This window comes from Talpa occidentalis, unplaced genomic scaffold (assembly GCF_014898055.3).
Source record: "Talpa occidentalis isolate TD23 unplaced genomic scaffold, MPIMG_talOcc4v2.1 talOcc4.15, whole genome shotgun sequence".
NCBI lineage: Eukaryota > Metazoa > Chordata > Mammalia > Eulipotyphla > Talpidae > Talpa > Talpa occidentalis.
The window spans coordinates 22065559-22080767 of NW_023601543.1; the positions used below are offsets into that span (position 1 = coordinate 22065559).

General features: G+C 35.6%; 1 protein-coding gene across 8 annotated transcripts in view; it reads left to right on the forward strand.

Moving 5' to 3' along the window:
- KLHL13 (kelch like family member 13) overlaps positions 1-14915 on the forward strand; it is a 162481-nt gene extending 147566 nt beyond the window's left edge. For all 8 annotated transcript variants that reach the window (XM_054695594.1, XM_054695593.1, XM_054695596.1 and 5 more), the window contains 3 exons: positions 2194-2989; positions 9860-9973; positions 13350-14915. In XM_054695594.1, the coding sequence (XP_054551569.1) occupies positions 2194-2989; positions 9860-9973; positions 13350-13837 (1398 nt within the window). In that variant the 3' untranslated portion in view covers positions 13838-14915. The remainder of the gene's footprint in view (positions 1-2193; positions 2990-9859; positions 9974-13349) is intronic.
- Positions 14916-15209: the final 294 nt, after the last annotated feature.

A 15209-nucleotide genomic window follows, 5' to 3' on the forward strand; every position in this document is an offset into this window, starting at 1 on the left:
TTAAAAAAAAAAAAAGTGCAGATTGTCCTTGCTCTGGGCAAGGGATGTTTCTTACTTGGCTGAGAAACTGGAACTCCTAATAGGAATCCCTTCCACCTGAAGTGATTTGAGCAATTAGGTATTGTAGACGGAAATAATCACCTCTGTGAAGCTAATTCCCAGTTTAGTAAAAGAGAAATTTATTAAAGAGGTTATTCAGAGCCAAACTGAGGACCTGGGCCTAAGAGACCAATTTCTCTGATTTCACTAAGTAACTGGCTCCTCTTCTTGGAGTTTTTGGCACAGAAGAAAACTTAACTGTTTTTTCTTTTTAAAGGAAAGAGGATTTCTAGTTAATTTGTAACATTTTCAGTTAACTAAAGGAGGTTGGTTTCCAACAAACTTAGTTAATTGTTAAAGGGGAAATGCTATTCATAACTTCAAAGCAACTCCCTGATCTTACAGAAGTAATTGTCAAGAGTTGTGATTGGGAAGATGTAAGGCCTCTTACATTTGGGTCTCTTATCCTAAAAGTACCCCTACAGACATGAGGGGTCAGGTCTTTATGTCAAGCTCCTTATTTCTGCAATGTGGCAGTGGCTCCATCTGTAGACTTTTGGACACTTCCTTTGGTTCACCACACAGTGTTCTTCATAGCAAAGGCGCCCTTATTTTACTGACTCCAGCTTCTTGTGGTGTCCCTAACAGTGTGGAAGTAGAATTTTCCAGCAAAACAAAATGCAGACTTTTTTTAATTGATCCACAATTGTAATTATAACGTCATTCGCACAACTTAAAATTTTATGAGACACCAATCTGCCACTCCTAAAATTGTATTAAAATGTGCTTTTTAATCACCATATTAGAAACTTGAGGTATGGAAGAGTGTTAAACTCTATATATTCTAAAGGCCCATGATTTCTTATTTTTCCTAGTTTTGTGTGTTACAGTTTGTCTTAGGTAAGTTTTAATGTATAGTAGTAAATATAAGTTATTAACTTTTTATCATTTCTATAAAGGAAATTGAGAGTTCACATTTTTCTTGAGGTAATTAATCTGTGAAAATAACTTTGTGTGTATATGTGTATTAGCCTTAAGGCATCCAGTGGAATCATAACTTAATTGGCTATTATTTAATGCAGAGGGATAGTGATTTTAGTTTCATTTCAGCTTTTAAATAAAGGGATAATAGAAGGATTAGCCAATTTCCTCTTTACTATCTGCCTATCAGTTAACAATAGAATTGCATCAGTGATGTTTATGTGACATTAGTTAGCACATATCTTGACAAAGTTAAGAAAAACATTTGAGTTGTTTGCCTGTGGCCTGTCTCTATGTTTGTATACACACATTGAGAAATTTGTGTGGTAGGCTGGTTTAGTGATTTATTGCTTGCAAAATTTGATTTTCCTCTTTTCACTTTTGACCTTTCAATCTATTAGAGCCTTGCCAAGGGCTCCTGCTGAGAGTGACCACTGTAGCATATCTCTTCCTCTTGGTTTCTAGTTTTGTTATATTTTATGCTCTGTGCTCAGGAATTTTTCTGGGCTTATTTTCACCCCAATCAGAGCTAGAAATATGTTGAGCATAAGACAGTGACTAAGGAAAACTACCTTGCAAGCTGCTGTCATAGGTACCAGAAACTAACTAAACTATGTGAGTCATTTGATACAGACTCATCCCTTAAGAACATGATTCCCACGCTCATGTAGTCCTTTCAAACAGAATATTCTCATTCTTGTTGGCTGTTGGGCCCAGTGCAAGGATCAGATCCAGTTTTTCTACCAGGACTCACTCTCGCCCTGTTTTAATATGATTCTAATTATGTCACTTTTCACTGAACCCATACTAGAATAGGCTTCTATTTTTCCAAAATTTCCATCTGGCCAGAATTTTATTAGGGGAAAACATACACGTTTTAGTTGAGAACAGTAATTATTTTTGCCATGGTCAAGTAAAATCATTGTTTGCTAGAGTAACTTCTAGCCTACTGACTTTGAATGATCATTTTCTTTTAGTCACCCTTCTACTGGATTAGGTAAAGGTGATTTGTGAATTCTCTTGAGATCATTAATATGTTTAGGTACACTGTGTATTTATAGTTATATGGGCAGCAAAAAGCATAATTTATCCCAGAACAGGTATTTATCTTATCCAGATAAGAATGTCTTGAAAATAGTCATGTTTTTAATTTTTTTTTCATTGACATAATAGGTCACTTTAGACAATTGTGTCGAAGTTGGACGGATTGCCAATACCTACAATCTGACAGAAGTGGATAAATACGTTAACAGTTTCGTCTTGAAGAATTTTCCTGCATTGCTGAGCACTGGGGAGTTCTTGAAACTCCCTTTTGAGAGGCTTGCCTTCGTGCTTTCCAGTAACAGCCTTAAGCATTGCACTGAACTGGAGCTCTTTAAGGCCACCTGTCGCTGGCTACGTCTGGAAGAGCCTCGGATGGACTTTGCTGCAAAATTAATGAAGAACATACGCTTTCCTCTGATGACACCACAGGAGCTCATTAATTATGTGCAAACCGTGGATTTCATGAGAACTGACAATACTTGTGTGAATCTCCTTTTGGAAGCCAGCAATTACCAAATGATGCCATATATGCAGCCAGTTATGCAGTCAGACAGGACTGCCATTCGCTCTGACACCACTCATTTGGTTACACTGGGAGGAGTTCTGAGGCAGCAGCTGGTTGTCAGCAAGGAATTGCGCATGTATGATGAAAAGGCCCATGAATGGAAATCCCTAGCCCCCATGGATGCCCCAAGGTACCAGCATGGCATTGCCGTCATTGGAAATTTCCTTTATGTCGTTGGTGGACAGAGTAATTATGACACAAAAGGAAAAACGGCAGTCGATACAGTCTTCAGATTTGACCCTCGATACAATAAATGGATGCAAGTTGCATCTTTAAATGAAAAGCGCACCTTCTTCCACCTAAGTGCCCTCAAAGGATATTTGTATGCAGTTGGTGGGCGCAATGCAGCTGGAGAACTGCGTAAGTGCATTTAACTTAAGCATAAAGTCTAATTTCTTTACCCCCAAATTCTCGTTAAATCAGAAAATAAGCAGTTCTAAATGAAAACAAAAACAATGTAACTAGGGTTTGATTTTAAATGGTTTTTCTTAGAAAATATCAGAGACAATCGGTATGCCTTATCTGGGCCGATACTGATGGCCAGGGTATGAATTATGTTTTCTAAATACATCAGTATGTTGCAGGATAATTTATTTGTGCATTATGAGTGGTTTTTTCTTAAAGATCCAACTACAGAATATATTGCATTCATTTAAATTGTGATAGAATATTGGATAGACACTTGGTATGTTTCCTCATTTTCCATTTAAAAATCTCACAAATTACTGAATAGGTTTTAATCCTTCCTTACTTTTATTGCTTATCGTTTTACATAATCTATAATATATCAGAGACCACATAATAAGATGATTTTCTCTATGGATTAAATATAGAAAGTTCAGTATTGTCTAAAGTGTATTTATTGAAAGTATTATGATCTGTGACTGAGTTTTAAAAATCATTCTGTCTTGAAATACCAAAGTTTTCTTCACTCTAAACTGATCTGGTAAACTTAATCTGATATTCACATTTTTGTCTTCCTAATCTAAAGATCAATCACAAGTACAGTTAGTATAGCAGTGCTTTGGCCCCATAAATTGACACTAGAAGGTACAATTCTATTATTTTAGGTAATACTGGAAGGAGATAGCTGTCCAAAAAGGAAGTCAGGAAGACCACATTTTATGTTGTCCCTTCCATACAGGTTATTACCATCACTGTTGTCATATTTCATCCCTCTTGTTTTATTCTCCTTTATAGAGTCCTTGTAGTTGGCCAGTATTCCTAGGCTTCATAAATGCTGGGGAAATTTAAAATATTGGCATTAACTCTGGGTAATTCAGAGTAATTATCAGACTCGTTTTCTTTAAAAAAATCTTTTTTCTTCAGTATTATAAGAAATAAAAGATAATTTAGTGGATTTGAAATAAGCTATTGGGATCAAAAAGAACTGCTCTCAGCTCTTACACTTTATAGCATACGAGGCCACTTTTTGGAATTCACATGTTCTTAATGTTATTGATCTTTCCTAACCATTAGTTTTTTGTTTTGTTTGTTGTTTTTCTGTTGACATAACATTGTTTTTCTAAGATCAAATTTTCAAGATTGAACTAGGTGTCAGATCATGAACTACAAAGGTTTTCTAATATATTTTAATAATCAGACTTTTAAAAGCTTTGGAGGTACATGTGGTGTAGAAGTGTCATTGCAGGTGTCCTCAGCTAACCCATATGCTTCATTTCATGTTATTACACTATTTTGAATTTATGGTATCAGAAAACACCCGAAAGATGCAAATGGTGACTTGGTGCTGTCTTAGAAAAACCACTGGTATAAGATAATCTTTACCAGTAAACAAATTATAGGCCATCAACCCTGGCACATAGCGGTCATTTTGAAGCTTCTTTTCTCAAAGGAAATAGCTCCCTTTTTAGTCAGCGCTTGCTCAGTGATGCTACCACCCCCATTAATATGCCACTACTGAGTTTTCAATTTATTGTTCCTCATTTTAACTAGAAATTTTATTCTTCTGAGAATTTATTATCTTCTGGCCAAGGAGAGTTATTGCATAAATCAAAAAGCTAACCACTTCATTTTTTTGATTGAATCCCCACCCTGTTAGTGCTCTTCCCATGTTATACTCAATTAGCAATAAGAAGTAGACTATGGTTTTAAGCCAAGTAGCTGACTTCCTTGGGACCTCAGAAATCAGCTCCTCCATCTCTTATTAAAACTGGTCTTTTGTGTTTCAGTTTCAAAATGAAAAGGAATGAGAATCATACCTTTCATGGGCTATTCCTAAATTCATAACAATTTGATTATATTAGACTTTAAAAGCATAATCTCCCAAAGTTTAATCCAAGAGATAATGGTTTAAATATTCTGAATAATATTCTATCGATGGCAAATATAGGTTAATTTTTGTCTTGATTCACAAACTGCATTTTGCACACATACACCTGTGATAATTGTTATAGACACAAACCCTCAATACTGAGAAATAACTCTAATTCTACTTAAAGGCCAACTATATGATACTTCTTTCCTTTTGAAATTATCTCCTATAATTTAAAACTGAACTTTTATAGAAAATAATTGCTTGAAATCAGCATACCCAGCAAATTTGCTCTGTAGTAAATATTTTAAGTTAAAATATGTTGAAGGGTTTTATAAATCACGTGATCGACTTATTAAGTGCACTCAAATCAGGAGTCTTGATTCTAAGAGAACCTTCCAGTCAAAAAGAGTCTTAGTCTTTATATAAAACCAAGAAGCAAGAGACTTCATGTTTTGTTTTCTAATGTAGTCCATCTTTCTTGAGTTTCTTCTATTTTATACCCACGTAGGAGCAAGAAGTAAACTGTCCCATCTTGTCAAACTCTGTATTACTGAGGTAACCAAACCTGATATAACCTGCCCTGATTGTCTCCCAAGAGAACAATGTCAATGAGTTCTTTTGAATTCTATCTTAATGTTTCTCTTTGTAGTAATAAGAAAAGTATGTGTATTTGCTGCCCATTCCAGATTTCTGAGGCCGATTATTTTTGTAGGATAGCAGATTTCTAAAGAAACTCTAGCTTATATTTCTTTTTTTTTTTTTAAGATTTATTTATTTATTTATACAAGCACTGTGTACAGTCAGAAGCGCGGGAGGGTGAGAGGATTCACCAGAGCCAGAGTGGGGAGCAGAACAGGCAGACTGACGAAATACACTGCTGAGGGGAGCAGTGGGCACAGCAGGAAAGGTCTGCGTGCCATGTGGGACCCTCACTGGTGGCCAGGGATCGAACCGGTGCTGCAGAGGCTGAGGGCAGCTTCGCAGTCCAGCGCTTAATTCCTGTGCCACCAGGGAGGCCCTCTTGCTTATATTTCTGAATGTTCCATCTAGAGGCTGGGTTTTAATTTAATTTAATTAATTTTTAATTGTACATTTTCTTATTGAGGAAGCATTAGTTGACAACATTGTATATGCTTTAGAGGTATAGGATCTCACCTCTTCAGATATATCTTGCCATACCCACCACCAAAGTGCCCATAGTCCTCTACCATAGACCATTGGGCCCCCTCCCTATTTTGCTCCCCACTCTCCCTCTCCCTGTCCTTTAGCCTCAGTTCTATAGTCAGCCTTCTAGAGTTTGAGTTTGGGTTTTTTAAATTTCTCCTGTCTTACAAGCATTTTTTTTTTATGGGTGGCATGGAATGGGGATTGATAATAGAGTCATTTAATATTTTAACAGGTTCATTAGTACCAGTACATCATTTATGCTCATACACACAATAACCACTGCTTAGGTACAATTACAAAAAGAAAGCAGTGGCAACATGCAAGACATTTTAGATCATTTTAATGCATTTCACGTTTTAAAATCCTTTCTGGAATGTGTGGAACCAAGCCCATAGCACATCAAAAAGATGCTACTGGTGTGTGCTTGAGCCTATTTTATTGCTGAAATATAATTCCTCAGAAACACCACTTTCCTTTGACACCGGGCATAATGGGAAACTAGGGGAAGCTTAGAGTAGATGTCACGTAGGTGAAAAAGGAGTCAGTTATTTCTGGCATCTTCAAAATTATGTCATATAAGAAATCGATCTACCATTGAGGTTTTCTATATTGAAGAGAAATATGACAACTCAGATATCTTTTACTGCAGTTAAATATTAATAAGTCAAGCTTTCAACTAATGAAATAACTAATAGAAAGGTTGTTAGTTTTTTTAATAAATGCACAATAGAATTACTGCAATTTCTCAGATGCCTCTAAATTCCTTAATGGGTTTGGGATTTTCTTCCTTAAGCAACCCATCACCAGCCAGCACTCTAGGATTCTAAAGAGGACAGCACCACCACTGCCCCTCTGTGGAAGCCATTACTGTCCAGGTAGCTTTTCTTCAGGTCTAATATATTTCCTGATCTCAAAGAATAAGTAAATTGCCTTGGGACCAATTCTGGACTCCAGTGAAATCACCTGAGAAAATAAGAATCCTTGATGAGATATATAAAATTACCAACCTAATATAATTCTAAATTGCAGAGGGTCTCTCATTTAAATATGAGACTGCCATATTACTGAAGATGATTCTCTAGAATAGGGGTCAGCAAACTTCTGTAAAAGGGCATAGGATCTCTGTTACAACTAATCCACTCTGCTTGATTTTTCTCTCACAAAAGCAGCTATCAACAATTTATAAACAAGTGGGTAATAAAACTTTATATTTGAACTCCAAATTTTGAATTCCATAAAATTTTCATTTGTAACAAAATATTCTTTGATTTTTTTTCAACTCTTTAAAACTGTAAAAACTATTCATGTTTTTATTGTATAGGCCAAATTAGAAGCAGACAACAAACTGGATTTGACTTATAGGCCAAATTTTCCCCAGTTGTCTCATTGCCATTCCCATCTCTCATAGACTAAGCTGGAACCACTGCTTTGTTCTCTTTGCCTTGTAGTATCCATTGCCTCTTCCCACTATCAAGGTTGTTGGCACTAACCTATATCTCATGCCTTGTAAACATGGAGAATAGAAATAAGAGCATGCATGTATATTTTAATGAGATATATTCTATAACAATAACAGCAATTCTGCATAGAAAGTATAAAATTTGACAAAGATTAAATTATTGGAAAAGCTAAAGGAGATGGACTTTTTTTTTTGCAGGAAGAAGAAAAGTTTAGGGATGTTGAACTACTACCTAGTTATGTTATTGGTGATTAACAGCCATCTTTCACTGAGGGACTCCTAGATGAGAAAGTATCAATGGATTCTATGAACCTTGTTAACAAAGGAATGTAACTCACTGACAGAAGGACAACGTTATCTTTCAACATAGGAGAGTTTAATAATCATAAAGAGTGAATAGCTATTCAACTTCTAGCTCTACTATAAAAAGAATGAAAAGGAAACTAATGGAAACTGAATTAGACTTTTGCACTCTAGAATAAGTTCAAAGCAGAATTCTTCATTAAGAAAAGCATAGAAATATAGTAAAACCTGTCTTTCATATCAAATAGATAGAAAAGATGGTCTCTGGAAGTCTTTTAAAACCCCTTTATTGATAGGATGAATGATAACACTACTTTTATCAGATAAAACCCTGCCACCATTAATTACTTGTTGATGCCAAGTACCAATCAATATGCTAGATCCTCTATAAGCGGAGAGAAAGAGAGAGATGATAATGCACATTGAGTAGGATTTTGCTTGTCAATTTCGTGAAAGTCATGACAAAGGCAAGTGAACACTAAAGAAGACATAAGTGACTGGAAGTAGTCAAAAATAGTACTAAGAGTATGTGGCAGTTTTAGCTTGTCATTAATTGTAGAAATAGCTCTTATTTTTTTGTGCCAGTTTTGTAAGATCTTGCCATTTAATGGAAGGGTGTAGAAGAAAGAGATAATAAGGCTCTAAGCCTGAAGCAATAAACAAAACTAATGAGATCAAAATAAGAATAGTAAAAGCTTTTGTAATAAGACTAAAAATTCAAAGCTCAAATAAGTGAAAAAGGGATCTGAAGAATGGTCTAATGTAGGTGTCATTAGATAAGAAGTAAGAACTTCCACGTTGACTTTGATGAAGAAATGCAGTTATTGAATAGAGTAGAAAATTAGTCTCTCTTTCTAGTTTTGCCTGTTCTCACTTTATTATTTTTTAATAGGAAATCTTGTTCAAAGGATGGCTCATGAGTTAGGATTGCATTTGACTGCAAGTAACCAAATCTTATTCCAGGAACTTGATCAAATAACCCCATCTCAGTAGACTTATGCTTCCATTTCATTTCCTAGAACTATCTCATATAGTCAACTCCAGCTTCAAGGGAACTTGCTAATTTAAATTTTATTTTGAGTGGCATAGTGCATCTCTGAACAGTCTTTGTTAGCCATACAAAAGCCAGGCAAGGAGAGACAAGAAATTGGGTTAGCAACTGACAGTGTCTCCAATAAATAGTATAAACTTTTCAAATCAATCTAGACTTTGCATTTTACCCAGAGTCTTTGTAACAGCCCTATTTCATTCTGCCTTTATTTAAGAAATGATCACCTTTTCTGTCTGGCTTGTCATCATTCTGTTCTTGAGGTTATAACAAATTGATATTTAACTAAGTTGAGGTCACTTCTCCAATATACATTCTGTTCAAGATGATAAAGTTATTACTGAGAAGAATTACCCCTGTTAAAATAAAAAAAAAAAACTTCATATTATGCCACCAGTCACTTCAGGTTAAGAGCAGTGGTGGCTGCGGTAGTAATGGATATGTACAAACTATTGGCCTTAATGTGTTAATGTAGAAAAATGACTGTCAGTGTTAATCTAGCTGTCTGGGTATGAAATAAAGCAGTAAGCATCAGGACACCGAGAAGGCAGTATACAACTTTCATTCTCAACTTAAAATTTTGCTTCTTACCTATTAACTTTTGTTTCCTGTATGACATGGTAATTAGGGAGACAAGAATAGAAGTTTTTTCCCGTGATTTTTTTCATCTTCCCACATTTTTAGAGCAAAAAAAAAAATGGGAGAAATGTCAAATTATAAAGATGTAACAAGATACTAAAAGAGAGGAAATTATACCAATGTGTGCAATGACAGAAATGTATCAGATTATTGTATTATCTAATCACATGGAACATGTATCATTAATACAACCTCAATAATTAATATAAAAGACCCTCGAAGAATATCTCATGCCTAATCAATATGTTTCAGTTATTTGGATATTATTGGGAAGAATAATTGCTAAACTTGAAATCAAAAATCATTTTCTTTACTTTTCTCTTTTTTTAACAACAGCTACAGTGGAATGTTACAATCCAAGAACAAATGAGTGGACCTACGTTGCCAAAATGAGTGAGCCCCATTATGGCCATGCTGGAACTGTGTATGGAGGAGTAATGTATATTTCAGGTAAACAATTAGAATGCAAATGCAATGCAATTAATATAATCCATAAACTTTTAACTATGTCGCCAGTTTTCCACAGAGTTAATAATAACCCAGAAAAAGTGGATCATCAAAATATATTTCATGTTGATTTTAGAAAATATTGTGTGTGTGCACCTACCCATCAATGCCTTTGGCAGACTGTAAGTTCGTAAGACTAGCAGCAAACCAATTCGCCTGTAAATGCATAGCTTAGAATTAATTGAAAAGTGTTCAGCTGCATTTTACCTTTGGGCCCCCATCCTCTGTACTCTTAATAACCACCATTCATATTCTATATAGCTAAAGTTAATTCATTTTTGTTTAAAATTTAGCTGAATGATGAGGAAAATATATCACTACATAACATGTAAGGGCTACTGTTCATTAAACTTGCTTACAATATACATATATAATTCATAATAATGTTTATAATACGTATTTCTCTTTCTCTTTGTATTATGATGGGGTTCCGCCCTGGTGTCATTGCATAAATCTATGTCGATTACGTGTATTTCAGTCATATGCACTTGTAATTTTCTAATAAAAAATTCTGAAATGGTGATAATTAGCTCAGAGTCCCAGTAGCAACTTTCATTCTCAAATTGCTTGTGTTCAAATTACCTTTCCATACAACTTAGAAAGGAGCCTTATTTTTTCATTTAGTGTTTGTCTCTGCTATTCAATTTTTACTTTGTTAGGCAGGTTCTCATCATTCAGTCCTAACACAGTCTGCATTTTACAGTTTTTTCCCTTTTGAGGGCCTGCTGGTGCCAGGCCAGCAGTTATAATACTAGAGAAAAAAGGCATTAAGGTGATGTTTGTGGTCTGAGTCTCTGAACACTGCCTTATGAAATTTGTAATCAAAAAGGATCAGTGAAAGGCCTGTAGTGTGTGATTGGTGGGTTTCTGGTGTTAAATTTATGAGCAACTACAGGACAGCTTATATTAAAAGAGTCGCCCAGGAAATCATGTGCTCCACTAATCAGTGGTTTACACCGTCTACCTATTTCATGTGTGTAGCTGCTATGCCATTATAATGAGCGCTCCAGATCCTCTGGGGGGAAAAAAGCATCCGAATTATTCTAGTGGTGCTTTGGTGTAACTGGCATATAATGCACACATGACCTTCCTGATCAAGAGTAGGATAGCAACCATAGTTTATTTTGAAACCAAAGAATACAGCTTTGCTCTCCAAGAATTCCGTGAAGTACAGAAAAAAATCTTTAAAAGTAGGAAAAAACAGTGATTGCCATCTGCCCACCAGGTAGTAAAGCTTTGAATGCTACAGCTCCAGTTTAGTTTACTTCTCTCCCTAATCTGCAGAATATATAGTCTGATTTCTTTGTAGAGGCTAATTTAAGAATATAATTTGTTGATGATATGGCCCCAGTAGATCCAAACCAAACTGTTGGCACATACAAAATTCCAAATATATATATATATATATATATATATATATATATTCAGCTTTTTAAATGTCCATGCTGAGGGGAGAAGACATTACCCACCCTTACCCTACCCACCAAAAATTTAAAAAATAATAAATTCTGAATATTGTTATAAGCTTATACATTTGTATAACGTAGTTGGCTTTTTCAAAACATTTTGATTCATTTAACTTCATAGTTACAATTCTAATGAGATAACTAGGGTAAATAGTCTTATTTGACAAGTGAGGAAATTGGCAACTGGAATTTAAAGTACCGTCACCGTGCTCAGCACTTAGGGAGTACATGCCTATTAACAGATAGTTGAAATAAATTGCAGTCCCAACTCTGAGAGGCAAAATAGATTTTCATCCAGCAAAATCTCTTAAATACCACGGGTCTCTATCAAAGTTGTTGCAATAATATAAGCTATATTTTTGCTCTTTAAGGAGACAAAAATGTTGTTTTCTTATTAATCCAGAGAAAGTATTTATAAAGGGCAGCTTTTAAAATTTTAATTTATTTATTGTAAATATTGGTTTACAACACTGCGTATGATTTAGAGGCATAGGATCTCATTCCTTTAAATGTTTGTCCTTGCACCACTCCCACCATCAGGGCACCACCATAGTCCATTGGGCCCCCTGACCATGTTGCACTTCCCTCGCCCTCTCTGATAGCCTCAGTTATACAGCCAAATTTCTAAGGTTTGTTATTGGTTTGGTTCTATTGGACCCTTTAGTTTGTTTCTCTATATTCTTCATATAAGTGACACCATTCCCTATTTGTCTTTTTTCTCTAGGTTATTTCACTTAGTATTATCCCCTCCAGTTCTATCCATGTTGCCACAAATGCAAGTTTATTTTTTTCTTTTTCTTTTATATTCCCACCAATGCATACGGGTTCCTTTCTTTTCTTTTCTTTTTTTTCTTTTTTTTAATTTTATTTTTATATTCCCCATACAATTGCAACCCCCTTATTTTGACCCCAAGCCCTCCTTTCCCCACCTCCCCACCCCCATAGTGTGTCTGTGGTTCATAGTTGTTTGTTGATTTTGATTTTTTCTTTCTTATAGTTATTCTTTTTCCCGGTCTCTTATTTAGGTTTTCTAGATTCCTGCTATGAGTGAGACCATCCGGTATTTTTCTTTTTCTTTCTGGCTTATTTTGCTGAGCATGATCCCTTCCAGCTCCATCCATGTTGCTGCAAATTGCATGTGTTTATCTTTTTTGAATGCTGAGTAATATTCCATGGTGTATATGCACCATATCTTCAGTGCACCATGTACACAACATATACATATATCTTTTTCTTTATAGCTAAGTAGTATTCCGCTGTGTAGATATACCACATCTTCCTAATCCACTCATTTGTATTTGGGCTCTTAGGTTGTATCCATAACTTGGCTGTTATAAATAGTGCTGCAATGAACATTGGAGAGCATGTATCCCTTCAAATTACAATTTTTTGTTTTTCAGTTAGATACCTAGGAGTGGAATTGATGGATCACATGGTAGATCTATTATAACATTTTGAGGAGCCTCCACCCTACTTTCCATAGGGGCTGGACCAGTCTACATTCCCACCAACAGTGTACAAGGGTTCTTTTTTCTCCAGATCCTCACCTGCACTTGTTATTTCTGACCTTTTTGATAAAGGCCATTCTCACAGGTGTGAGATGGTATCTCCTTGTGGTTCTGATATGCATTTCTCAGGTGATAAATAATGATGAACATTTTTTCATGTGCTTTTTGGCCATCTGGATGTCTTCTTTAGTGAAGTGTCCTTAGAGGATGGATTTTTGTGTGTACACCATTGATAAGATATGAAATGTCATAACATGGGCAAAAGTTAATTATGACAGTCTTTTATTTACATTTACATTTTTATAAGAATCTGTTTACCTCATGCCTGTTATTTGCATTCTTTAGGAGGAATTACTCACGACACTTTCCAAAAAGAGCTCATGTGCTTTGACCCTGATACTGACAAATGGATTCAGAAGGCGCCGATGACCACCGTCAGAGGTCTGCATTGCATGTGTACAGTGGGAGAAAGGCTCTATGTCATTGGTGGCAATCACTTCAGAGGAACGAGTGATTATGATGATGTCTTAAGCTGTGAATACTACTCACCTATCCTTGACCAGTGGACCCCGATTGCAGCCATGTTAAGAGGCCAGAGTGATGTTGGGGTCGCAGTTTTTGAAAATAAAATCTATGTGGTTGGTGGATATTCCTGGAATAATCGTTGTATGGTAGAGATAGTGCAGAAATATGATCCAGATAAAGATGAATGGCATAAGGTTTTTGATCTCCCAGAGTCCCTGGGTGGCATCCGAGCTTGCACACTTACTGTTTTTCCACCTGAAGAAACCACACCATCACCTTCTAGAGAGTCCCCTCTTTCTGCACCGTAAGATCAACCCTACAACTAAGATGCTGTAGTCCTCTCTTTGCAATGTGTCTTGGATTCTCTTCTTTTTCTTCCCCCCTTAAGTAGTGTATGTTAGGATTAGCCTCCAGTAATTGATACAGATATTGGAAAAAAGATGACATTGATGTTATTTGTGCTGTTTGTTTGGCTTAGAGTGTTTATAAAGTGGTGACAAAACCATTCTGGAAATGTATTCCATAGACGCTGATGTTTAACATATGAAAAAAGAAACAACCAAGGTATTGTCTATAAAATGTTTCTTCAGTACTTTTTGATGCTGTGTACTGGGTGTAAGGTATTTGTCATCTTACATTCGGAAGCCCAATACACCAAGTTGAAGGTGGATTATAGTAAATGTACAACTGTGCTAACTACGCTTCAAAGTCAAAAGTTTTCCTTTCATCTTTGACTGTAAGATGCCTCAAAGGGAGGCAGCCTGCTCCAACAGAAAACAATAGACAAAAGGTTGCCAACTCGCATGAGCTACCTCCCTCTTTTCATAAAGTATTTTTGACATATCTGTCAACCCACCTGTCTGTGTGGGTGCATTGAGAACATATAAAGTTTCTTAGACACACAGGAGAAATAATAACTGAAATTCACCAATATTAATTCAAAGAAAACCAGCATGGCCCTTCTACTTATGAACAAGGGTTTGGGGTTTTTACATGCATACATATATGAAATGCAAAATTTTAAAAATTGAGTGGCATGTCAAATAGATATGAAAAATTTTTTAAAAAAATTTATTCCAAAAAGCAGCTCCCATTAAAATGGGAATGCATCTATGTGGAATCATACTGAATTGGGGTAGATAAGGGCTAGAAATTTTGAGCCACTAAATTTGTCACATGATCAAATTGTATCTCCAAAACTATAATCTCTACCTTCTCCTTTGCTGTTGAGATAACTTACATATTATATGTATTCTGTATACTCTTTGTTCATGAGGTTATTTAGCACAAAGTACAGCAGCTTCCCCTGGTGAGCTGCTTTTGCTCAGTGAAGTCAACTTCCATGTTTTATTCTTTTTTTTGTTCAATAAAAAACATTTAATGTCATTTTGGTCTGAGGCATCCCATTATTATCCAATTTGATTTTCCTTTTATGTTTATGTGTGTGTGTGTATATGTACATATGCATATATAAGCATATGCATGACAAGATTCAAGTGATCAGATCTTAGGGCATTGACTAGTTATTGGAATGAAAGTTAATGACTTGCATTCAAGGGAAAAATAATTTGATTCATTCAAACCTTGTTGGTTAAAATTCATTGCTTGTTCTCTTTGAGGAGCTACTTCATGGAAGATGCTAATTGACTCCTCTTCATCCCCACAGAAGAACTACCAGAT